Source organism: Dendrobates tinctorius, unplaced genomic scaffold (genome assembly GCF_039654945.1).
Source record: "Dendrobates tinctorius isolate UK_male_01 unplaced genomic scaffold, ASM3965494v1 ptg000332l, whole genome shotgun sequence".
NCBI classification, from domain to species: Eukaryota; Metazoa; Chordata; class Amphibia; order Anura; family Dendrobatidae; genus Dendrobates; species Dendrobates tinctorius.
Genome location: NW_027361998.1, coordinates 12,542,036 through 12,568,976, shown reverse-complemented (window position 1 = coordinate 12,568,976; position 26,941 = coordinate 12,542,036). Strand labels below are relative to the sequence as shown.

At 44.4% G+C, this 26,941-nt stretch overlaps 1 protein-coding gene across 1 annotated transcript in view; it reads left to right on the top strand.

Annotated features, from left to right (window-relative positions):
• Nucleotides 1-858: 858 nt before the first annotated feature.
• LOC141074360 (adhesion G-protein coupled receptor F3-like) overlaps nt 859-26,941 on the top strand; it is an 83,301-nt gene continuing 57,218 nt past the window's right edge. Inside the window, exons 1-7 of the mRNA XM_073562008.1 lie at nt 859-1,071; nt 3,343-3,443; nt 8,518-8,566; nt 18,760-18,906; nt 21,676-21,849; nt 22,557-22,775; nt 24,972-25,187. Of these exons, the coding sequence (XP_073418109.1) occupies nt 3,384-3,443; nt 8,518-8,566; nt 18,760-18,906; nt 21,676-21,849; nt 22,557-22,775; nt 24,972-25,187 (865 nt within the window). The 5' untranslated portion in view covers nt 859-1,071; nt 3,343-3,383. The remainder of the gene's footprint in view (nt 1,072-3,342; nt 3,444-8,517; nt 8,567-18,759; nt 18,907-21,675; nt 21,850-22,556; nt 22,776-24,971; nt 25,188-26,941) is intronic.

Below are 26,941 nucleotides of genomic sequence, written 5' to 3'. Positions count from 1 at the left end.
GGAATTCAGCTCACCCCAGCAGGGAATGGCAGAAATCCAGAAAAACAAGGCAAAACAAAACCAAAACACAAATGCAAAAAGCAGAGCAGAAAACTTAGCTTTTGAGGAGCAGGAATCAGACTGGTCTCCTAGAATCCCTCTGAGAAATCACCAGCAAGGCAGAAGGGAGTCGGCTGCCTTATATCCATTCAGCAATTCCAGTCACCCAGTCATCATCATCCTGCTCAGGTGCTTGGTAATCAGCCTCACTACCTTCCTTCACCAGAAGAGGGATTTCATCAGACCTCAATGGTGAAGGGGAAAATAAACTCACAACAATTGACCCAGACCCAACGACTGATTTTATTTGCAAACACATCTCCCCTTCATGAGCTCATGTGGGGGCAGATTGTAGGATGTGCAGGGTCTGCTAGAATCTTATGAGATCCCCAACTTGCAGGATATCTTTGCCCCTGAAAGTCCCCAGTGGTAGATATTGCCATGATACAGTGGGGAAATAAGTATTTGATCCCTTACTGATTTTGTAAGTTTGACAAATGAACAGTCTATAATTTGGTAGGTTAATTTTAACATTCAGAGATAGAATATATATAATTTAATGTGTGTGTGTGTGTATCACCAACCAATCACAAAGCATCTTTCATTTCACCAGAGCTGTTTAAAAGAAGCTGAGCTGTGACAGAAGTAGGGAAAAACCTGCTCTGGATGTGTTTGACACAGATTGCAGTATGATAGTGTTGCAGTCTGTTCCATTCCGGATCTAGGTTTTCCATGTGGCTGAAAGCTACAGGTTTCTGTGATAAAAGCCCTGCAGGAAAGGGTTAGTGAGATCTGAGGAGGTCTGAGTGAGTGCTTAGTCTCAGGTGTGTCAGGGCCAGAGTGAGGCCTGGCAACCCGCAGTATACACAGAGATGCAAGTCGTCCATGGTGATTGGTCTCAGATGTGGACAGTCCTGTGCCTGGAGGTGGATGTCCTGTGCCCGAAAGAAGACTGGCTTGTAATGATTGCAAAGCATATGGATATGGTGCCCGGCTGTGATCCGGAGGATATCCTGGACTGTGTATGGCTGTGTGAGTAAAGAGACTGTGATGCAGCGGTGCAAGACACCCACGAAACTAGTCAGAGGAGGACTAGTGTCTGCAGTGCCTGTAACATGTAATGCTGTGTGAATAGAGTCTTGGATACGGCGCATAGTCACCCACGGGAACTAGTCAGAGGAGGACTAGCGTCTGCAGTGCCTGCAACATGTAATGCTGTGTGAATAAAGTCTTGGATACGGCGCATAGTCACCCACGGGAACTAGTCAGAGGAGGACTAGCGTCTGCAGTGCCTGCAACATGTAATGCTGCATGAATTTAGTCTTGGATACGGCGCATAGTCACCCATGGGAACTAGTCAGAGTAGGACTAGCGTCTGCAGTGCCTGCAACATGTAATGCTGTGTGAATAGTCTTGGATACGGCGCATAGTCACCTACGGGAACTAGTCAGAGGAGGACTAGCGTCTGCAGTGCCTGCAACATGTAATGCTGTGTGAATAGAGTCTTGGATACGGCGCATAGTCACCCATGGGAACTAGTCAGAGGAGGACTAGTGTCTGCAGTGCCTGCAACATGTAATGCCATGTGAATAGAGTCTTGGATACGGCACATAGTCAACCACGGGAACTAGACAGAGGAGGACTAGCGTCTGCAGTGCCTGCAACATGTAATGCTGTGTGAATAGAGTCTTGGATACAGCGCATAGTCACCCACGGGAACTAGTCAGAGGAGGACTAGCGTCTGCAGTGCCTGCAACATGTAATTCTGTGTGAATAGAGTCTTGGATACGGCGCATAGTCACCCACGGGAACTAGTCAGAGGAGGACTAGCGTCTGCAGTGCCTGCAACATGTAATGCTGTGTGAATAGAGTCTTGGATACGGCGCATAGTCACCCACGGGAACTAGACAGAGGAGGACTAGCGTCTGCAGTGCCTGCAACATGTAATGCTGTGTGAATAGAGTCTTGGATACAGCGCATAGTCACCCACGGGAACTAGTCAGAGGAGGACTAGCGTCTGCAGTGCCTGCAACATGTAATTCTGTGTGAATAGAGTCTTGGATACGGCGCATAGTCACCCACGGGAACTAGTCAGAGGAGGACTAGCGTCTGCAGTGCCTGCAACATGTAATGCTGTGTGAATAGAGTCTTGGATACGGCGCATAGTCACCCATGGGAACTAGTCAGAGGAGGACTAGCGTCTGCAGTGCCTGCAACATGTAATGCTGTGTGAATAGAGTCTTGGATACAGCGCATAGTCACCCACGGGAACTAGACAGAGGAGGACTAGCGTCTGCAGTGCCTGCAACATGTAATGCTGTGTGAATAGAGTCTTGGATACAGCGCATAGTCACCCACGGGAACTAGTCAGAGGAGGACTAGCGTCTGCAGTGCCTGCAACATGTAATTCTGTGTGAATAGAGTCTTGGATACGGCGCATAGTCACCCACGGGAACTAGTCAGAGGAGGACTAGCGTCTGCAGTGCCTGCAACATGTAATGCTGTGTGAATAGAGTCTTGGATACGGCGCATAGTCACCCATGGGAACTTGTCAGAGGAGGGCTAGCGTCTGCAGTGCCTGCAACATGTAATGCTGTGTGAATAGAGTCTTGGATACGGCGCATAGTCACCCACGGGAACTAGTCAGAGGAGGACTAGCGTCTGCAGTGCCTGCAACATGTAATGCTGTGTGAATAGAGTCTTGGATACAGCGCATAGTCACCCACGGGAACTAGTCAGAGAAGGACTAGCGTCTGCAGTGCCTGCAACATGAATTGCTGTGTGAATAGTGTCTTGGATACGGCGCATAGTCACCCATGGGAACTAGTCAGAGGAGGACTAGCGTCTGCAGTGCCTGCAACATATAATGCTGTGTGAATAGATTCTTGGATACTGTGCATAGACACCCATGGGAACTAGTCAGAGGAGGACTGGCATGTTTAGTGTCTGAAAAAGGATGCCATATAATATATATTTTGGAAATGGTGAAATGGATACTAGTTATATGCACTGAAGTTATAGGCACTTGTGTGGTTTGGACCTTTAATGCTGTGAGGAAACACATTAAAGAGACTTTTGTGGGTCACTGCCTCTCCACTGCGTACGGTGCTACCGCTGCCTTACACTCCATAATAACAGTGATATCCACGGTGTCCCCATAGCGGTGTCAAACATGCTGTAATTTTAACCTATTATTCCTTATGGCAGTACAATATTACACTGCTCTGTGCGGCGCAGACATTTGATCCCTTCCTGTTATTATTTCATCCTGGTGTCTGATATTCAAATGATCCGGACTCCCAGTATCTCCCGTCCTGTGACTCTCACTGTCTGCACTGACCAGGATGAAGGTATCCAGATCCCGGCTCCAAATAATCCTCCTCATCTGCTTCATACCTTCTGCAGTAAGTATCAGCATTCATACAGAAAGGCAGCATGAGTGGGCTGAGAAAGTTATCACTGTGTTATCTGTGGTGTTACATAGGACTGCAGGTGACATCTACTACATTATCTGTACTCAGAGAGTTATCACTGTGTTATCTGTGGTGTTACATAGGACTGCAGGTGACATCTACTACATTATCTGTACTCAGAGTTATCACTGTGTTATCTGTGGTGTTACATAGGACTGCAGGTGACATCTACTACATTATCTGCACTCAGAGTTATCACTGTGTAATCTGTGGTGTTACATAGGACTGCAGGTGACATCTACTACATTATCTGTACTCAGAGAGCTATCACTGTGTTATCTGTGGTGTTACATAGGACTGCATGTGAAATAAATTACATTATCTGCACCCAGAGTTATAACTGTGTAATCTGTGGTGTTACATAGGACTGCAGGTGACATCTACTACATTATCTGTACTCAGAGCTTTATCACTGTGTTATCTGTGGTGTTACATAGGACTGCAGGTGACATCTACTACATTATCTGTACTCAGAGCGTTATCACTGTGTTATCTGTGGTGTTACATAGGACTGCAGGTGACATCTACAACAGTATCTGTACTCAGAGAGCTATCACTGTGTGATCTGTGGTGTTACATAGGACTGCAGGTGACATCTACTACATTATGTGTACTCAATTACATGATAAGATCTTAAATTAAAGAGATAAAAAAGTAGGAAATGGCTCTGCTGTAGAAATGAAGGTGTATAAGATATCTTCAAACACTTTTATTAGGCTATAAAAAGTATGGAGAGGACAACAATATGATCTGATGCCTTACTTTGGTCAGTGTACCTGGTCTGTAGCCACCACTAGGGGGAGCTCCCTGTATACAGATATACATGATAAGATCCTGTCTGCAGTCACCACTAGGGGGAGATCCCTGTATACAGAGATACATGATAAGATCCTGTCTGTAGCCACCACTAGGGGGAGCTCCCTGTATACAGAGATACATGATAAGATCCTGTCTGCAGCCACCACTAGAGGGAGCTCCCTGTATGCAGAGACACATGATAAGATCCTGTCTGCAGCCACCACTAGGGGGAGCTCCCTGTATACAGAGATACATGATAAGATCCTGTCTGCAGCCACCACTAGGGGGAGCTCCCTGTATACAGAGATACATGATAAGATCCTGTCTGCAGCCACCACTAGGGGGAGCTCCCTGTATACAGAGATACATGATAAGATCCTGTCTGCAGCCACCACTAGGGGGAGCTCCCTGTAATGGGATGTATACGGCTCCTAATAAACTCTGTATTCTAGTTGCTGCTGTGTCCCATTAGGTAGAGCAGTTGCGGTCGCACGCCAGGACTTAGGTTACCGTACTTGTAATGTTTCTGTTCTGTAAGATACGGACAGTCACAGTCCTGTCATTAAGATGATGGTTTTGCAGATGCAAATGATCTGTGAGTGTCCTCGGATATACAGTGAAGAGTAAATACAGGCATTTGTACAAATCCGTTCTGGAGGTTACAAGGCTTCTCCGGTTTCATTGACTTTTTGAGATGCAAATCAAAGTCATTACCGAGAAAATCCCCGACCTGTGTGTGCCGATCATTGGGTGCACACGGTGCGGACATCGCGCCTTCCCCATCAGCTCCAGGAGGGGTGTACTAATGATAGGACACAGGTGGAGAACATGGAGCGTCAGGATAAAGTGCAGCAAGTAAAATGGGGGATTATATTCTGCACGCACCGGATGGCGCTGACACATCGGATATTGTGCGGTTTAAGATGTATGTAAGAAAGCTCAGGTCAGCGCCGGCGCCATTTCACGGAGCCATCAATAGTCTAGAAAACAATATAAGGTCCATATGTCAGATCCATAGGTTCCTACAAGAAGGGATAATCCTCCGCACGGCTCCCTGTGCCCATAGTGACTGGAATGTCCTGTCCCCGACTCTTGTCGCCTTGTAGAGGCAAAAACAGACATTAAGATTGCTCGGATAATTGGTTTCCTAAATTAGGGTGGGTTTCAAATCCAATCTCCCCAAAATACTCGCAGTCACCTACAGTGGGTGCGGAAAGTATTCAGACCCCTTTAAATTTTTCACTCTTTGTTTCATTGCAGCCATTTGGTAAATTCAAAAAGGATTCATTTTTTTCTCATTAATGTACATTCTGCACCCCATCCTGACTGACAAGAACAAGAAATTTAGAAATGTTTGCAAATTTATTAAAAAAGAAAAACTGAAATATCCCATGGTCATAAGTATTCAGACCCTTTGCTCAGACACTCATATGTAAGTCACATGCTGTCCATTTCCTTGTGATCCTCCTTAAGATGGTTCTACTCCTTCATTGGAATTTCTTGAGTTCTCAAGGTTCCTAAGAGCACAGTGGCCTCCATAATCCTTGAATGGAAGAAGTTTGGGACCACCAGAAGTCTTCCTAGACCTGGCCGTCCAGCCAAACTGAGCAGTTGTGGGAGAAGAGCCTTGGTAAGAGAGGTAAAGAGAAGAACCCCAAGATCACTGTGGCTGAGCTCCACAGATGCAGTAGGGAGATGGGAGAATGTTACACGAAGTCAACTATCCCTGCAGCCCTCCACCAGTTGGGCCTTTATGGCAGAGTGGTCCGACGGAAGACTCTCCTCAGTGCCAGACGTATGAAAGCCCGCATAGAGTTTGCTAAATAAAAAAAAAATGAAGGACTCCCAGACTATGAGAAATAAGATTCTCTGGTCTGATGAGACGAAGATAGAACTTTTTGGTGCTAATTCTAAGCGGTATGTGTGGAGAAAACCAGGCACTGCTCATCACCTGCTCAATACAATTCCAACAGTGAAACATGGTGGTGGCAGCATCATGCTATTGAGGTGTTTTTCAGCTGCAGGGACAGGACGACTGTTTGTCATTTTATTTACAAAATTACTAACGACCTACTTACAGCCAAAGCTAATGGACAATACCCTATACTCCTTCTAGACCTGTCCTCTGCTTTCGACACAGTTGACCACTGCCTCCTACTACAGATCCTCTCTTCCTTTGGCATCAAAGACCTCGCTCTATCCTGGATCTCCTCATACCTTTCCAACCGCCCATTCAGCGTCTCCCACTCCCACACCACCTACTCATCCCACCCTCTCTCTGTTGGAATCCCCCAAGGCTCTTTTCTAGGACCCCTACTCTTCTCAATCTATACACTTGGCCTGGGACAACTCATAAAGTCCCATGGGTTCCAGTACCATCTTTATGCTGATGACATTCAGATCTACCTCTCTGGCCCAGACATCACCTCTCTGCTGTCCAGAATCCCAGAGTGTCTATCAGCCATATCCTCCTTCTTCTCTCACCTTCTCAAACTCAATGTGGACAAATCTGAACTCATCATCTTTTCTCCATCTCACAGACCTTCCTTACCTGACCTATCTATCACAATTAGCGACATCACGCTTTCCCTCGTACCGGAAGTCCGCTGCCTCGGAGTAATCCTTGACTCTGCCCTGTCCTTCAAACCGCACATCCAAGCTCTTTCCACCTCCTATCGCCGCCAGCTCAAAAATATTTCCAAAATCCGTCCTTTCCTCAACCCTCAATCTACTAAAATGCTTGTGCATGCCTCATCATCTCCCGCATCGACTACTGCAACATCCTTTTCTGTGGCCTCTCTGCTAGCACCCTCGCACATCTCCAGTCCATCCTTAACTGTGCCGCCTGACTAATTCATCTCTCTCCTCGCTACTCCTCCGCTTCTCCCCTCTGCAGATCTCTTCACTACCTCCCATTCCCTCAGTGTATCTAATACAAATTACTAATACTGACCTACAAGGCCATCTATAACCTGTCTCCCCCATATGTTTCTGAACTAATCTCCTGATACCTTCCCTCACGTAATCTGCGGTCCTCCCAAGACCTCCTTCTCTCCTCCACACTTATTCGCTCCTCACCCAACCTCCTCCAAGACTTCTCCCGAATATCCCCCATCCTATGGAATTCCCTGCCCCAATACATCCGACTATCAACCAAATTCGGATCCTTCAGACGGAACCTGAAAACCCATCTCTTCAAGTAAGCCTGCAATGACCCCGCTGCCTCCTCACCACTATCGGAGCTACCCCCTCACCAACACCGGTGCTGCCGCCCGCAACCCCCCACCCTACTGTCTCCTTGGTTACCATCCAGTAGAATGTAAGCCCAAAAGGGCAGGGTCCTCTCCCCTCTGTATCTTTCTGTCATCGTTAGTTTGTTTACTGTAATTTGTTTGTAACCGCTTCTCATGTACAGCACCATGGAACCAATGGTGCTATATAAATAATAAATAATAAATGAAGGAAACATGAATGCGGCCAAGTACAGAGATATCCTGGATGAAAACCTCTTCCAGAGTGCTCTCGACCTCAGACTTGGCCGAAGGTTCACCTTCCAACAAGACAATGACCCTAAACACACAGCTAAAATAACAAAGGAATGGCTTCAGAACAACTCTGTGACCATTCTTGACAGGTCCAGCCAGAGCCCTGACCTAAACCCAATGGAGCATCTCTGGAGAGACCTGAAAATGGCTGTCCACCAACGTTCACCATCCAACCTGACGGAACTGGAGAGGATCTGCAAGGAAGAATGGCCGAGGATCCCCAAATCCAAGGGTGAAAAACTTGTGGCATCATTCCCAAGAAGACTCATGGCTGCACTAGCTCAAAAGGTGCTTCTACTCAACACTGAGCAAAGGGTCTGAATACTTATGACCATGTGATATTTCAGTTTTTCTTTTTTAATAAATTTGCAAAAATTTCTACATTTCTGTTTTTTTTCAGTCAAGATGGGGTGCAGAGTGTACACTAATGAGAAATGAACTTTTATGAATTCACCAAATGGCTGCAATGAAACAAAGAGTGAAAAATTTTAAGGGGTCTGAATACTTTCCGTATCCACTGTACATCCATCAAATATGGGAAGGAAGATTCACCCATGGGAGTTAATGTTGCAGTAGAGCCGAGATAATTTTTTTTTCTAAAAAAAAAAGTCCTGAAAATGTATTTTAATTTGTCTATATTTCTATTTGTTTGCTTTTTTCAGGTGGAAATTACAGAGAAAATTACTGAGAGAAGAATAAGGAAATCATCAGGTAACTAAGTGACAAAGTTGTGGCCAAAAGTTTTGAGCCCGACACCAACTTTGTATTTTGCCTTTTGTTGTTTTCACTCTTTTAGTCAAATGTTTCTTTGGTTTCAGAAGTTTTTATACTTTTATTGACAAATCCATGAAGTTTCTGTGATGCCGTAATATTCCCGGCACCCTTGTTCTCAACGCTCCTGCCCCTTATTCTCCAGGCTCCTGCCCCTTATTCTCAATGCTCCAGCCCCTTATTCTCCACGCTCCAGCCCCTTATTCTCCACACTCCTGCCCCTTATTCCCCACACTCCCGCCCCTTATTCCCCACACTCCTGCCCCTTATTTTCCACACTCCTGCCCCTTATTCTCCACGCTCCAGCCCCTTATTCTCCACACTCCTGCCCCTTATTCTCCACACTCCTGCCCCTTATTCTCCACACTCCCGCCCCTTATTCTCCACACTCCCGCCCCTTATTCTCCACACTCCCGCCCCTTATTCCCCACACTACTGCCCCTTATTCCCCACGCTCCTGCCCCTTATTCCCCACGCTCCTGCCCCTTATTCCCCGCGCTCCTGCCCCTTATTCTCCGCGCTCCTGCCCCTTATTCTCCGCGCTCCCGCCCCTTATTCTCCGCGCTCCCGCCCCTTATTCTCCGCGCTCCCGCCCCTTATTCTCCACGCTCCCGCCCCTTATTCTCCACGCTCCCGCCCCTTATTCTCCACGCTCCCGCCCCTTATTCTCCACGCTCCCGCCCCTTATTCTCCACGCTCCCGCCCCTTATTCTCCACGCTCCAGCCCCTTATTCTCCACGCTCCCGCCCCTTATTCTCCACGCTCCCGCCCCTTATTCTCCACGCTCCCGCCCCTTATTCTCCACTCTCTCGCCCCTTATTCCCCACGCTCCTGCCCCTTGTTCTCCACGCTCCCGCACCTTATTCTCCACGCTCCCGCACCTTATTCTCCACGCTCCCGCCCCTTATTCTCCACGCTCCCGCCCCTTATTCTCCACGCTCCCGCCCCTTATTCTCCACGCTCCCGACCCTTATTCTCCACGCTCTCACCCCTTATTCCCCACGCTCCTGCCCCTTGTTCTCCACGCTCCCGTACCTTATTCTCCACGCTCCCGCCCCTTATTCTCCACGCTCCCGCCCCTTATTCTCCATGCTCCCGACCCTTATTCTCCAAGCTCCCGACCCTTATTCCCCGCACTCCTGCCCCTTATTCCCCACGCTCCTGCCCCTTATTCCCCACGCTCCTGCCCCTTGTTCTCCACGCTCCTGCCCCTTATTCCCCACGCTCCAGCCCCTTATTCTCCACACCCCTGCCCCTTATTCTCCACACTCCTGCCCCTTATTCTCCGCATTCCTGCCCCTTATTCTCCGCATTCCTGCCCCTTATTCTCCACGCTCCCGCCCCTTATTCTCCACGCTCCCGCCCCTTATTCTCCACGCTCCCGCCCCTTATTCCCCGCGCTCCCGACCCTTATTCCCCGCGCTCCTGCTCCTTATTCCCCGCGCTCCTGCTCCTTATTCCCCGCGCTCCTGCTCCTTATTCCCCGCGCTCCTGCTCCTTATTCCCCGCGCTCCTGCTCCTTATTCCCCGCGCTCCTGCTCCTTATTCCCCACGCTCCTGCCCCTTATTCCCCACGCTCCTGCCCCTTATTCCCCCAGATGGGAAAACATTTTAAAGGCAAAAATGGAAAACCAAAATTGTTCTCTTTAACTTCTGTTCTTTTAGTTTACATTATGAATAACTTAGACTTCCAATGTAAAACCTCTCTGGGATGATGGGTAAAATTAAGGACCTCACCTTTAATAATAATGCATGTTTTTGAACAAACGCAGCAAAACTAATATAATTACTATAAAGGTCGTAGATAATGAGCCTGAAGGGATGTGTGAAGGTCAAACTGACAGAATGAACAATGTATAGGGAAAGTCAGGAAAACTTATCAAACGTTTTAGAAATAAAAAAACACATAAAAGGTCTGTACTAGTAATACGGTACTGTAATAGTTTAAAAACTAGACAAATAAGCAATAAATCCCAAACAAAAATGTAAAAGAGCTGGAATAATACAATTGCAATTGTCACACTAATAAAACCAGCATCAAGCATAGGAAGCAAAAAAGTATTGGAGGGTTGGAGCGAAAAGGAGAAAATAACGAGGGGAAAAAGAAGGAGGGCAGGAGTAAAGGTGGAACTATTAAGTAGGCGAAAAAGGAGGGCAGGAGTAAAGATGGAAGAATAAGTAGGGGAAAAAGAAGGAGGGCAGGAGCAAAGATGGAAAAATAAGTAAGGGGAAAAAGAAGGAGGGCTGAAGCAAAGATGGAAAAATAAGTAGGGGAAAAAGGAGGGCAGGAGCAAAGATGGAAGAATAAGTAGAGGAAAAAGAAGGTGGGCGGGAGTAAAGAGAGACAAGGAAGGCGGGCAGGAGAAAAGGGGAAAAGGAGGGCAGGAGCAAAGATTGAAAAAGAAGTAAGGGAAAAAGAAGGAGGGCAGGAGTCAAGATGGAAAAATAAGTAGGGGAAAAAGAAGGAGGGCAGGAGTAAAGATGGAAGAATAAGTAGGGGAAAAAGAAGGAGGGCAGGAGCAAAGATGGAAAAATAAGTAAGGGGAAAAAGAAGGAGGGCTGAAGCAAAGATGGAAAAATAAGTAGGGGAAAAAGGAGGGCAGGAGTAAAGATGGAAAAATAAGTAGGGGAAAAAGAAGGAGGGCAGGCGTAAAGATGGAAAAATAAGTAGGGGAAAAAGAAGGAGAGCAGGAGTAAAGATGGAAGAATAAGTAAAGGAAAAAGGAGGGCAGGAGTAAACAGAGACAAGGAAGGTGGGCAGGAGAAAAGGGGAAAAGGAGGGCAGGAGAAAAGGGGAAAAGGAGGGCAGGATCAAAGATTGAAAAAGAAGTAAGGGAAAAAGAAGGAGGGCAGGATCAAAGATTGAAAAAGAAGTAAGGGAAAAAGAAGGAGGGCAGGAGAATAGAGAGGTAAAGAAAGAGGGCAGGAGAATAGAGAGGTAAAGAAGGAGGGCAGGAGAATAGAGAGGTAAAGAAGGAGGGCAGGAGAATAGAGAGGTAAAGAAGGAGGGCAGGAGTGAAGCGGGAAAAAGAAGTAAAAATAAATCAATTGAGTGCCTATAAACTTGCCCTCAAAGATAAACCCTATAGTTCACCTTAACGGACCACAGAAGTTAGCACCCTAAAAAAGACACACAAAAAGGCTCCCCCCTCTTACGTCATCTCACCCTGGGAATCCCTAGGGGACCCTAATTCACATAAGTACCAGTATAAGAAAAATGTCCCATGCTGAAAGGAAGAAGAGCAAATCACAGAGGAAAGATGTGTAAATTGCCTCTTCACAGACAAAGAGGAATAGAGCTCTATAGTGCCACCTGTTTGGAAGATCACACTGCAAGAGTCGTTAAAGGGTCGATAGTCACTTGTAGGATCTTGAAAAAATGGGAAAAGGGAAATAGATTTGTGCTCACCAAAAATAGTTCTGTAAGCCGGTCGTGCCTATGGATCAAATGGCTCCTGCCCCTTATTCCCCATGCTCCTGCCCCTTATTCCCCACGCTCCTGCCCCTTGTTCTCCACGCTCCTGCCCCTTGTTCTCCACGCTCCTGCCCCTTGTTCTCCACGCTCCTGCCCCTTGTTGTCCACGCTCCTGCCCCTTATTCTCCACACCTCTGCCCCTTATTCTCCACACTCCTTGTCATGGTCACGTGTGTCAGGTCGCAGATGATGCCGCAAGGCGAACCCATAACACACGTGACCCTGGATACACCGCCTCCAGTGGGGCGAATTTAAATAATAGAACGTGCAGGTGGATACACCGCCTCCACCCGGCGAATTTAGGTATTACACGTTATAAATATATTTCTGGAAACACCGCCTCCAGTAAGGCGCATTTAAATAATAAGGGGGGAACCTGGGAAACTTTAACAATGGTGGGCCCTGCGATAGGGAATGGGGACATGGAGACCTCCTAAGCTCCCCTGAGCCAGTGTCCCTGCACTCCTAACATTCCCCAAACAGGCTCCGCACCTGTCGCCGCACGCGTACCTTAACGCCCTTGCTCACCCTGACCCTAAACCCTCACTAGGGAATGGGTCGGTGCGGAGACTAATCCCACCACTGCACTAACAACACACATGAGGAAAGAGACAATACAGGGGAAACACCACTCAGCTTTGCTCTGTTGCGTACGCTCCTAGCAACAGAGCCCACCACCTGTGTGCATCTTCTCCTCCACCCTGATCCATCACCATCGTGCAGCCTGGGAGCAGAGTCCATCACCACTTGCAGCAGTCCAGTACACAGAGTCCCAAGATGAGTCCAGCCTCTGCCAAGAATCCAAGCATGCTCGAGTCCAGTTCTCAGCAACCAAGTCGAGCATGCTGAGTGCAACTCTCTTCCTAGTCGCCACTCCTCTAAGCCATGCCCGCACTTCCTGCCGACACCATAAACTGCGACTCCACCAAGCCATGCCAGTCCTTCCTGCAGACACCATTAGCTGGCACTCGTTCTCTCTGGCTGACTGCGCAGGACTCCAATCCAGCTCCATCCTTCCACAAGGCTCTCCAACAACTCAGCAAGAAATATCACCAGCAGTGAGTGAACACCCTGAGACCCATTTATAGAGTGTCACACCTGCACCATAAATAAGTGCAACCTAACCTAAGGTGCAATACCACAACCACCACCGGGGACAGTCAAAACACCTTTGAACTTAAACAAAGTAAAAAAAGTTCACTTTGTGCTTTTAATACCGCCAGATCCAACACTGGATCATGACAGTCCTGCCCCTTATTCTCCGCATTCCTGCCCCTTATTCTCCACGCTCCCGCCCCTTATTCTCCATGCTCCCGCCCGTTATTCTCCATGCTCCCGCCCCTTATTCTCCACGCTCCCGCCCCTTATTCTCCACGCTCCTGCCCCTTATTCCCCGCACTCCTGCCCCTTATTCTCCACACCCCTGCCCCTTATTCTCCGCAATTCCTGCCCCTTATTCTCCACGCTCCCGCCCCTTATTCTCCACGCTCCCGCCCCTTATTCTCCACGCTCCCGCCTCTTATTCTCCACGCTCCCGCCTCTTATTCTCCATGCTCCCGCCTCTTATTCTCCATGCTCCCGACCCTTATTCTCCACGCTCCCGCCCCTTATTCTCCATGCTCCCGACCCTTATTCCCCGCACTCCTGCCCCTTATTCCCCACACTCCTGCCCCTTATTCTCCACACTCCTGCCCCTTATTCCCCCAGATGGGAAAACATTTTAAAGGCAAAAATGGAAAACCAAAATTGTTCTCTTTAACTTCTGTTCTTTTAGTTTACATTATGAATAACTTAGACTTCCAATGTAAAACCTCTCTGGGATGATGGGTAAAATTAAGGACCTCACCTTTAATAATAACGCATGTTTTTGAACAAACGCAGCAAAACTATTGTGTCCACTTCAGAGGAATATAACTAATATAATTACTATAAAGGTCGTAGATAATGACCCTGAAGGGATGTGTGAAGGTCAAACTGACAGAATGAACAATGTATAGGGAAAGTCAGGAAAACTTATCAAACGTTTTAGAAATAAAAAAACACATAAAAGGTCTGTACTAGTAATACGGTACTGTAATAGTTTAAAAACTAGACAAATAAGCAATAAATCCCAAACAAAAATGTAAAAGAGCTGGAATAATACAAGTGCAATTGTCACACTAATAAAACCAGCATCAAGCATAGGAAGCAAAAAAGTATTGGAGGGTAGGAGCGAAAAGGAGAAAATAACGAGGGGAAAAAGAAGGAGGGCAGGAGTAAAGGTGGAAGAATAAGTAGGTGAAAAAGGAGGGCAGGAGTAAAGATGGAAAAATAATTAGGGGAAAAAGGAGGGCAGGAGCAAAGATGGAAAAATAAGTAGGGGAAAAAGAAGGAGGGCAGGAGTAAAGATGGAAAAATAAGTAGGGGAAAAAGAAGGAGGGTAGGAGTAAAGATGGAAGAATAAGTAGGGGAAAAAGAAGGAGGGCAGGAGCAAAGATGGAAAAATAAGTAGGGGAAAAAGAAGGAGGGCAGGAGTAAAGATGGAAGAATAAGTAGGGGAAAAAGAAGGAGGGCAGGAGCAAAGATGGAAAAATAAGTAAGGGGAAAAAGAAGGAGGGCTGAAGCAAAGATGGAAAAATAAGTAGGGGAAAAAGGAAGGCAGGAGTAAAGATGGAAAAATAAGTAGGGGAAAAAGGAGAGCAGGAGTAAAGATGGAAGAATAAGTAGAGGAAAAAGGAGGACAGGAGTAAAGAGAGACAAGGAAGGCGGGCAGGAGAAAAGGGGAAAAGGAGGGCAGGAGCAAAGATTGAAAAAGAAGTAAGGGAAAAAGAAGGAGGGCAGGAGCAAAGATTGAAAAAGAAGTAAGGGAAAAAGGAGGGCAGGAGCAAAGATTGAAAAAGAAGTAAGGGAAAAAGAAGGAGGGCAGGAGAATAGAGAGGTAAAGAAGGAGGGCAGGAGAATAGAGAGGTAAAGAAGGAGGGCAGGAGAATAGAGAGTTAAAGAAGGAGGGCAGGAGTGAAGCGGGAAAAAGAAGTAAAAATAAATCAATTGAGTGCCTATAAACTTGCCCTCAAAGATAAACCCTATAGTTCACCTTAACGGACCACAGAAGTTAGCACCCTAAAAAAGACACACAAAAAGGCACCCCCCTCTTACGTCATCTCACCCTGGGAATCCCTAGGGGACCCTAATTCACATAAGTACCAGTATAAGAAAAATGTCCCATGCTGAAAGGAAGAAGAGCAAATCACAGAGGAAAGATGTGTAAATTGCCTCTTCAAGAGTCGTTAAAGGGTCGATAGTCACTTGTAGGATCTTGAAAAAATGGGAAAAGGGAAATAGATTTGTGCTCACCAAAAATAGTTCTGTAAGCCGGTCGTGCCTATGGATCAAATGGCTCCTGCCCCTTATTCCCCACGCTCCTGACCCTTATTCCCCACGCTCCTGCCCCTTGTTCTCCACGCTCCTGCCCCTTGTTCTCCACGCTCCTGCCCCTTGTTCTCCACGCTCCTGCCCCTTGTTCTCCACGCTCCTGCCCCTTATTCTCCACACCTCTGCCCCTTATTCTCCACACTCCTGCCCCTTATTCTCCGCATTCCTGCCCCTTATTCTCCACGCTCCCGCCCCTTATTCTCCACGCTCCCGCCCCTTATTCCCCGCGCTCCTGCCCCTTATTCCCCGCACTCCTGCCCCTTATTCTCCACACCCCCGCCCCTTATTCTCCACACTCCCGCCCCTTATTCTCCACACTCCCGCCCCTTATTCTCCACGCTCCCGCCCCTTATTCCCCGCAGTCCCGCTCCTTATTCCCCGCACTCCTGCTCCTTATTCTCCACACTCCTGCCCCTTATTCCCCACGCTCCTGCCCCTTATTCCCCCAGATGGGAAAACATTTTAAAGGCAAAAATGGAAAACCAAAATTGTTCTCTTTAACTTCTGTCCTTTTAGTTTACATTATGAATAACTTAGACTTCCAATGTAAAACCTCTCTGGGATGATGGGTAAAATTAAGGACCTCACCTTTAATAATAACACATGTTTTTGAACAAACGCAGCAAAACTATTGTGTCCACTTCAGAGGAATATAACTAATATAATTACTATAAAGGTCGTAGATAATGACCCTGAAGGGATGTGTGAAGGTCAAACTGACAGAATGAACAATGTATAGGGAAAGTCAGGAAAACTTATCAAACGTTTTAGAAATAAAAAAACACATAAAAGGTCTGTACTAGTAATACGGTACTGTAATAGTTTAAAAACTAGACAAATAAGCAATAAATCCCAAACAAAAATGTAAAAGAGCTGGAATAATACAAGTGCAATTGTCACACTAATAAAACCAGCATCAAGCATAGGAAGCAAAAAAGTATTGGAGGGTAGGAGCGAAAAGGAGAAAATAACGAGGGGAAAAAGAAGGAGGGCAGGAGTAAAGATGGAAAAATAAGTAGGGGAAAAAGAAGGAGGGCAGGAGTAAAGATGGAAGAATAAGTAGGGAAAAAAGAAGGAGGGCAGGAGCAAAGATGGAAGAATAAGTAGGGGAAAAAGAAGGAGAGCAGGAGTAAAGATGGAAGAATAAGTAGGGGAAAAAGAAGGAGGGCAGGCAGGAGTAAAGATGGAAGAATAAGTAGGGGAAAAAGAAGGAGGGCAGGAGCAAAGATGGAAAAATAAGTAAGGGGAAAAAGAAGGAGGGCAGGAGCAAAGATGGAAAAATAAGTAGGGGAAAAAGAAGGAGGGCAGGAGCAAAGATGGAAAAATAAGTAGGGGAAAAAGAAGGAGGGCAGGAGTAAAGATGGAAAAATAAGTAGGGGAAAAAAGAAGGAGGGCAGGAGCAAAGATGGAAAAATAAGTAGGGGAAAAAGAAGGAGGGCAGGAGTAAAGATGGAAAAATAAGTAGGGGAAAAAGAAGGAGGGCAGGAGCAAAGATGGAAAAATAAGTATGGGAAAAAGAAGGAGGGCAGGAGTAAAGATGGAAGAATAAGTAGAGGAAAAAGGAGGGCAGGAGTAAAGAGAGACAAGGAAGGTGGGCAGGAGAAAAGGGGAAAAGGAGGGCAGGAGCAAAGATTGAAAAAGAAGTAAGGGAAAAAGAAGGAGGGCAGGAGCAAAGATTGAAAAAGAAGTAAGGGAAAAAGAAGGAGGGCAGGAGAATAGAGAGGTAAAGAAGGAGGGCAGGAGAATAGAGAGGTAAAGAAGGAGGGCAGGAGAATAGAGAGGTAAAGAAGGAGGGCAGGAGAATAGAGAGGTAAAGAAGGAGGGCAGGAGTGAAGCGGGAAAAAGAAGTAAAAATAAATCAATTGAGTGCCTATAAACTTGCCCTCAAAGATAAACCCTATAGTTCACCTTAACGGACCACAGAAGTTAGCACCCTAAAAAAGACACACAAAAAGGCGCCCCCCTCTTACGTCATCTCACCCTGGGAATCCCTAGGGGACCCTAATTCACATAAGTACCAGTATAAGAAACATCTCCCATACTGAAAGGAAGAAGAGCAAATCACAGAGGAAAGATGTGTAAATTGCCTCTTCACAGACAAAGAGGAATAGAGCTCTATAGTGCCATCTGATTGGAAGATCCTACGTCACACTGCAAGAGTCGTTAAAGGGTCGATAGTCACTTGTAGGATCTTGAAAAAATGGGAAAAGGGAAATAGATTTGTGCTCACCAAAAATAGTTCTGTAAGCCGGTCGTGCCTATGGATCAAATGGCTGACCACCATGTGTAACAAATGTAAGAAGAGAAGGAAGATCTGGCACTGAAGACTTGATAAAATCCACAGGAAACTTTATTCACATATTTTCATAATAAAAACAGAAAGGGGAAGAAGACCCCCACGCCTTACGCGTTTCGAACCCCACAACACGTTCTTCTTCAGAGGCATAAATTTATTTTTTGCTTTTATTATGAAAATATGTGAATAAAGTTTCCTGTGGATTTTATCAAGTCTTCAGTGCCGGATCTTCCTTCTCTTCTTACACTTGTAGGATCGCTGCTTCCAACAGGTGGCGCTATAGAGTTCTAGTCCTCTTCCTCTGTGAAGAGGCAATATGTATATTTAATTTCCCTGAGGAGCATTGCACAGTGAATAAGTCTCCTTACACTGGCATGTCACTCTCCACAAGGAGAAAGGTTACCCCTTAGATTATAGGAAAGATAGTAAGTGACTATTCCCTAAACTTAAAGCCAAAGATACATTGAGTACTAATATATATACAGATAGTTCCTAAATGCCAATTTTGATACACGTGACATCACAGCTACTCAGTAATTCCTTGGTGCCTTAGACAATATCATGGCTACTCAGTGATGGCTTGTTGGCCCGACATCAAAAGCATAAGTAGTCATTGGAAATTAAACATCGTGTATGTAATAAGACATAAAAGTGTCACTAGAAGTAGAAACAGATCGCATATAGCTACCAATCCAATGCAACCTCAACGCGTTTATCAGGTGGTAGTAATACATAAAAAGATGAAATGATGACGCATGGGTATCAGCGTGAAATATATACTTTTTATATATTTTTTTTCTGACGTCTGAAGTTCCCGGATTTCTTGAGGATGGTCCATAGAGACCTCTGATAGCGACTTATCCCATTGATGAGTTTTAGATTACATTAAGTCAAGGTTTATATACATTGAAAATTGTGCATATGATCCTCGTGTGACTGGTGTTTCCGCAGGTGGATCTACTGGGATGGCTTATATACAAGTCATCCCACTGGATGAAGCAGCTGACGACCTGCATCTGGTGAAGATGGTCCTGACAAGTGAGACCTTCCCATATAGAGGACCATTGGCTGAAATTACCAGTATAGCGGCCACCACAGGTCCGAGCCTTACTAGATCTGTATCGTATCAACCTACACATAGCAATAAGTCAGCAATCACCTAGACCATAAGACCCTATAAGAACATTGATAACCTATCTCTACTATACCCGCTCTGTCCTTTCCTCTACGTTGGCCCTCTGTCTGATGCTTTGTTCAGGCACATTGCTCCATGCTGTTCCCCACTTATTGTATGAGTTTTCACTACACCATTTCTATTACACTTTGTAATAAAATTATATTTGCTATTTACCTTTGAGTTATTATTTATTTCTTTATAGGCTTTTAGATCTCGACATACAATAGTGACTTCCCAGTCTTGTGTTCATAGGGCCCCCATTTTGGGAACACCAAAAACAATGCAGCAGCTGCCCGCATACTCCACCAAATGTTACAGGAAAATGTCCATGGTACAAGTCTACTCATATAAGTTAGATGCTGAAGCCTACTAGATACCTAAGGTTAACTAAGCCAACATCATCTGCTTTAGATCCCAAACCTTCTTGTCTACATTTTTCTGTATAATTTGGTGGAGTATGCGCGCAGCTGTTGCTTTGTTTTTACTCTTCTCATGGGCTCTAATGAGGGCCCTGTGAATACAAGACTGGGAAGTCATTATTATTTGTCAAGATCTAATAGCCTATAAAGAAATAAATAATAACTCAAAAGGTAAAGATCAAATATAAATTTCATAACGTAGTGTAATAGAAATGGTATAGTAAAAATTCATATAGTAAGTGGGGAGCAGCACAGAACAAAGCGTATGAAAATAGCATGAGGTAGGAGGACCAACGTACAGGGCAGGACATGAGAACACTAGAAACAATGAAACAGCTGCCCGCATACTCTACCAAATCATACCGGAAAATGTACACAACTAGGACTGGGACCTGAAGCAAGTGTTGTTGGCATAGGTACCCTAAGGTATATAGCAGACTTTAGCATCTAAATTAGTCATGGCCGAAAGTGCTGGAAAATTTCTGAAAATGTTCCAGAAAATGAAGTATTTCTCCCACAAAATTATTACAACTGCACATGTTTTGTTATACCCATGTTTATTTCCTTTATGTGTTTTGTAACAACACAAAATGTAAGAAAAAAATAGGCAAACTGGACATAATTTCACACAAAACCCCAAAAATGGGCCAGACAAAATTGTTGGCATCTTTCCAAAATTTTGGGTAAACAACTTTGTTTCAAACAAGTGAAGCTCGGGCAAACTCACCTGTGACAAGTAACAGGTGAGGGGAATATGAATATTAACTTGCAACCAGATAAAAAAGGAAGAAGTTGACTCAATCTTTGCATCGCATGTCTGTGTGTGCCACACTAAGCATGGAGAACAGAAGGAGGTGAAGAGAACTGACCGAGGACTTGAGAACCAAAATTGTTGAAAAATGTCAACAATCTTAAGGTTACAAGTCCATATCCAGATATCTTGATGTTCCTTTGGGCATGGAGCCCAACATATTCAAAAAGTTTACAACCCATGGCACTGTAGCTACTCTCCCTGGACGGCAGAGAAAAATTAATGAAAGGTTGCAATGCACAATAGTCTGGATGGTGGATAACCCCAATCAAGTTCCAAAGAAATTCAAGCTGTCCCGCTCAGGGGCCATCAGTGTCAGTGCGAAGTATTCGTCCACATGTGAATAAAAAGAAACGCTATAGCCAGAGACCCATGGGGACCCCACTGCTGGCACAGAGAGATAAAAAAAAAAAGCTAGACTGCAACTTGAAAAAAATGTACGTGAGTAACCAAAATCCTTAGGTGAAAGTGTCTTGTGGACAGATGAGACCAAGATAGAGCTTTTTGGTAAAGCACATCATTCTACCTTTCCGAAAACGAAACGAGGCCTACAAAGAGGAGAACACAGTACCTACAGTCAGATATGGTGGAGGGTCACAGATGCTTTAAGGTTGTTTTGCTGCCTCTGGCACTGGGGGCCTTGACTGCGTAGAAGGCATCATGAAATCTGAAGATTACTAAAGCATTTTGGGACACAATGTAGTGCCCAGTGTTAAAAAGCTGGGATTGTGTCCTTGGTCATGGGTTTTCAGCAGGACAATGACCCCAAGTATACTTCAATACACCCCCAGAAATGAATGGAAACAAAGCACTGGAGAGTTCTGAAGAGTCAGCAATGATTCCAGATCTAAATCCCAGTGATCACCTGTGGAGAGATCTTAAAATCGCTGATGGGAGAAGGCGCCTTCAAGTATGAGAGACCTGGAGCAGATTGTAAGAATAGTCATCCGAAATTCCATCTGTGAGGAATAAGAAGCTTTTTGATGGTTATAGGAAGCGATTGATTGCAGTTATTTATTCCAAAGGGGGTGCAACTAAATATTAAGCTGAAGGTGCCAACAATTCTGTCCGGCCCATTGCTGAATTTTTTGTGTGAAATTATGTCCAATTTGCCTTTTTTTTTCTCTTTTTTTTGTGTTTGTTCCAATAAACACAAAGGAAATAAACCAGTGTATAACAAAACATGAGGAATTGTGATAATGTTCTGGGAGAAATACTTCATTCTCTGGAACAATTTCAAGAGTTTTAGCCAGGACTGTATAAGAGTAGGCTTACACCACGGGCCATTGGAGTTTGGAAAGATTTACCTTAGTGGAATCAGAGCTTGGGGGGCTGTAAGCTGCCCCATAACGTCAATGCCACATTGGTTAATACAGACTTGCTGGTTTGACATGTGACCCTCAGCAACAACATGAACTGACTAATGTGCCATTCATTTAATGTACCGTATCATTTATTAGCGTGCACCAAGAGTGAGCGGAACATACAGTGCGAGTGCGAGCCCGGATTCGACTTTGACTTGGAGCAATGCAAATCCCACCCCTCGTGCTACATCCCAATGGATATTGAATCCTACTGCTTTTGCCCTCACCTGGATGCAAACAGCACAGTGTACTGCGAAGAGCCTCCAACAAGTAGGTGACATCCCAAATCCTCATGTATGTTTAGCCACAGTCATATCCTATAGTGTCATGTACGGTCCTCATCTTTCCATCTTCATCCTTCCATCTTTCTCTGATAGCACCAGTGGTTTCCATCCTAATGTTTTGCATTGCCCGAGTGGTCGGGATCCTAGGAACCTAACCAGCCTGTGTTGGATGGAGATGAAGTCTACTACACATCAGACACTTATTCCATTTTCCGTGATTTACTATCAGAACCATGTTTAAGGAGGCCCATTACGTCTCGTGTAAAGTGAAGGTCGCCATAAAACATTTTTACTCACGTTGGGTGGGGTCCAAAGTAGCAAAGGTCTTCAGAAGACAACCCTGTTAAGGAATAAAAGCCACTCAAAAGTTTCCATTTTTATCAGTTTGACAACTTAAATTTAATAATAGTCTCCATGAATGTGGGAATCGAAATTTCTGCATTTCTTTCATGAGTAACTGCTATAAAAACACAAGGAGTTTCTTGTTCCTTGGCTCTTTTCTTAACTCTTGGGTACTTTTTAGGTTTGGGCTAAGGCAAGAAGTGGACACTTTATTTGCATCTATCAGAATAGTTTAGATCTGTAGAGATAAACAAAAAAAGTGTCTTTTGGTTGTGGTGGAAGGTGGAGATGTCTCTCCTTCCAAGAACCCATAATTCTGGTAATTCATTTGTTTTTTCTATTTTCTTTTAGTTCCAGGTAATCTAACCTCATCTCCGGATCCAGCCAGAGTGGGGAGCGATCTCGTCTTGGAGTTCACATCAGTGGAGGATATCACGAACGTCCAGTGGATGCTGGTTGACATCTTATCCAATACGATGATGGAGGTTCACAATGGCACCAGAGCCACAGTGGTGACATCCAACAGAAAATCTACTCTAAGCATCAAGAACGTTCCCCGATACTGGGGAGGTAGAGTGACCTCTTCTATAATTTTCACATCATTGTTCATCCGACAGTTCTGTTATCTATGGTGCCTCTTAGTGTCCAGCAGTTTTGTTGTAATGGGAGTGGTGGAACCACTGTGCCACGGTCTGAGGAAAGCCTGGAGGGGTGTAACTATGTGAGCATCTGACTTTTCACTAGGTGTGTGCGGCTCCTTTAAGGAGGCAGCACGCACCCTAAGCACAATGCCCAGGGATCTGCGCGCCATGCGGGCACCCCAGGCAGCAGCCAACATTGAAGTAGGAAGTGTGAGACAGGGGGCGCAGTGGTGAGTGATTCGGCTTCAATGCCGGTCTACATTTATTACTCAGTATCTGGTGCTTAGTTATTTATTATCTCAGTCTCTAACCACTACTGGTTCTCTCTACTAGTCCTGGTTCCGGTGGTTGATTACCCAAGTCCATACTGAACATTGGTTTAGTGTCCTAGTCCCCATTCTCTGGAGTTCAGTCCTTTTAGAGTTCCATTCCCAGGTCTCTAATGGTTCTCTAAACCAGTCCAGGTTCTTGTGGCTGGTTTCCCCAGTCCATATGGTCCATTGCATTAGTTTAGTGACCTAGTCCCCATTCTCTGGAAATCAGTCCTTTTAGAGTTCCCTTCCCAGGTCTCTAATGGTTCTTTTAACCAGTCTTGGTTCTTGTTGTTGTTTTCCGGAGTCCATATGGTTCAATGATTTAGTTATCTAGTCCCCATTCTCTGGAGATCAGTTCTTTCCCAGGTCTCTAATGGTTATCTTCACCAGTCCTGGTTCCTGTGGTTGGTTCCCCCAGTTTATGGTTTCTATCAGGTTAGTTCCAGTTCTCTAATGGTTCTCTTCACCAGTACTGGTTCTTGTGGTTGGTTTCCTCAGTCCATATGGTCCAATGATTTAATGACCTAGTCCCCATTCTCTGGAGATCAGTCCTTTCCCAGGTCTCTATTGGTTATCTTCACCAGTCCTGGTTCCTGTGGTTGGTTTCCCCCAGTTCATGGTATCTATCAGTTTAGTTCCAGTTCCAGGTCTCTAATGGTTCTCTTCACCAGTACTGGTTCTTGTGGTTGGTTTCCCTAGTCCATATGGTCCATTGGTTTAGTGATCTAGCCCCCATTCTCTGGAGATCAGTCCTTTCAGAGTTCCAGTCCCAGGTCTCTAATGGTTATCTTCACCAGTCCTGGTTCCTGTGGTTAGTTTCTCCCAGCCCATTGTTTCTATCAGTTTAGTTCCTATCATCTAGAGATTTGACTCCTGATGTTGTGGGGTTCCATCATACAATGTCTTACACTCTGGTGTCTAGTGTTTTTATTAGTCCTGAGGACTTGTGATTTGATTTCCCAGTTGTTTAAGTACCACATACATATTAAATGAAAATGGCCTGACAAATAATCGGTTGTATATGGCACCAAACACGTCACAGACTACAATGGTCGTTAATTATTTTTTTCAGCCGATGTTGCAACCAGTGCTGGTCTTGACCGGATAGTAACGATTGTGGATCAGTTTGAGTTTTACCTAATGTGTAAGGACTCCCGTGCAACTGCAGTCTCTCCTATCCAGTGGTTTAGTTTCTCGGTCTTTGCTGTCTCCTGGTGTCCAGGAGACCAGACCACTCATACCCGGGACCTCGTGTATCCATACTCCTACATACAGGGTCCTGGTGTTCAGTGGTTGGATTGTCCTATCCTCAGCATTTCCTGGTTTGGTCCCCCAGTCTCTGGTCTCTAATGGTTTCATGTAGCGTTCCTGGTGTCCAGTTGTTCCTTATCCCAGTTTACTGTTCCAGTTCATAGAGTTTAGTGATAAAATTCACAATTCTCTAAAAATCGCGCCTTTAGAATAGTAGTCCTTAGTCTCTAGTGTGTATGATGACAAGGTAAATGATGTCCAGTTGTATAGGCTCATGGTCCCAGGTGTCCTGCAGTTCTGTGTACTGCTACCTGTCCTACAGGGATCATTTAATGCTTTTTTGCCATGGTTTCCATTGGATCATTGTTCCATCTTTTGGTTCAAGAGAATCCAGCGTTCCGGTGCTCTACAGTCCGGTGTCCGTGGTTTTAGTGGTTTATGTTAAAGAAAAGACATAGTGATGGAAGAAATGTCACCCATTTTATAGAAAGCCAGAAATCTAAGACGGGGAGCAGTGTCCCGACCGTACTAATGATTACCATTCTATGCTCTTCTTCCAGGATTATATTTGTGCAGATTTCTCTACCGGAATATTCATTGGCAGGTGAGACATCTGCTGGAGTTTCCCCTAAACGCCTCAGATATCATCCCAAACCCATCCTGGGTCTTTATATGGAATAACGTCACCAAGTTTCCTGGGATCATTGTGGAGTGCTGCATCCCGGACGATGAGGAGTCATACTATGTGATCTGGGAACCCGGACATGTCACCTCAGGTCAGAAGAAATGGAAATCGCATAGAGACATTAAGGGGATAAAAAAGCACCACTGTATGCCCCTATGAACTAAAATACTGCCCCTATGTACAAGAATATAACTACTATAATACTGCTCCTATGTACAAGAATATAACAACTATAATACTGCCTCCTATGTACAAGAATATAACTACTATAATACTGCCCCTATGTACAAGAATATAACTACTATAATACTGCCTCCTATGTACAAGAATATAACTACTATAATACTGCCCCTATGTACAAAAATATAACTACTATAATACTGCCCCTATGTACAAAAATATAACTACTATAATACTGCCCCTATGTACAAGAATATAACTACTATAATACTGCTCCTATATACAAGAATATAACTGCTATAATACCGCCCCTATGTACAAGAATATAACTACTATAATACTGCCCCTATGTACAAGAATATAACTACTAAAATACTGCCCCCTATGTACAAGAATATAACTACTATAATACTGCTCCTATGTACAAGAATATAACTACTATAATACTGCCCTTATGTAGAAGAATATAACTACTATAATACTGCTCCTTATATACAAGAATATAACTACTATAATACTGCCCCTATGTACAAGAATATAACTACTATAATACTGCCCCTATGTACAAGAATATAACTACTATAATACTGCCCCCTATGTACAAGAATATAACTACTATAATACTGCCCCTATGTACAAGAATAAAATTACTATAATACTGCCTCCTATGTACAAGAGTATAACTACTATAATACTGCCCCCTATGTACAAGAATATAACTACTATAATACTGCCCCTATGTACAAGAATATAACTACTATAATACTGCCCCCTATGTAGAAGAATATAACTACTATAATACTGCCCTTATATGCAAGAATATAACTACTATAATACTGCCCCTATGTACTAGAATATAACTACTATAATACTGCCCCTATTTACAAGAATATAACTACTATAATACTGCTCCTATGTACAATAATATAGCTACTGTAATACTGCTCCCTATGTACAAGAATATAACTACTATAATACTGCTTCCTATATACAAGAATATACTGTAACCACTATAATACTGCTCCCTATGTACAAGAATATAACTACTATAATACTGCTTCCTATATACAAGAATATACTGTAACCACTATAATACTGCTCCCTATGTACAAGAATATAACTACTATAATACTGCACCTATGTACAAGAATATAACTACTATAATACTGCTCCTATGCACAAGAATATAACTACTATAATACTGCCCCCTATGTACCAGAATATAACTACTATAATACTGCTCCTATGCACAAGAATATAACTACTATAATACTGCCCCCTATGTACAAGAATATAACTACTATAATACTGCCTCCTATGTACAAGAACATAACTACTATAGTACTGCCATCTATGTACAAGAATATAACTACTATAATACTGCCCCCTATGTAGAAGAATATAACTACTATAATACTGCCCCTATGTACAAGAATATAACTACTATAATACTGCCTCCTATGTACAAGAACATAACTACTATAATACTGCCCCTATGTACAAGAATATAACTACTATAATACTGCCCATATATACAAGAATATAACTACTATAATACTGCCCCCTATGTAGAAGAATATAACTACTATAATACTGCCCCTATATGCAAGAATATAACTACTATAATACTGCCCCTATGTACTAGAATATAACTACTATAATACT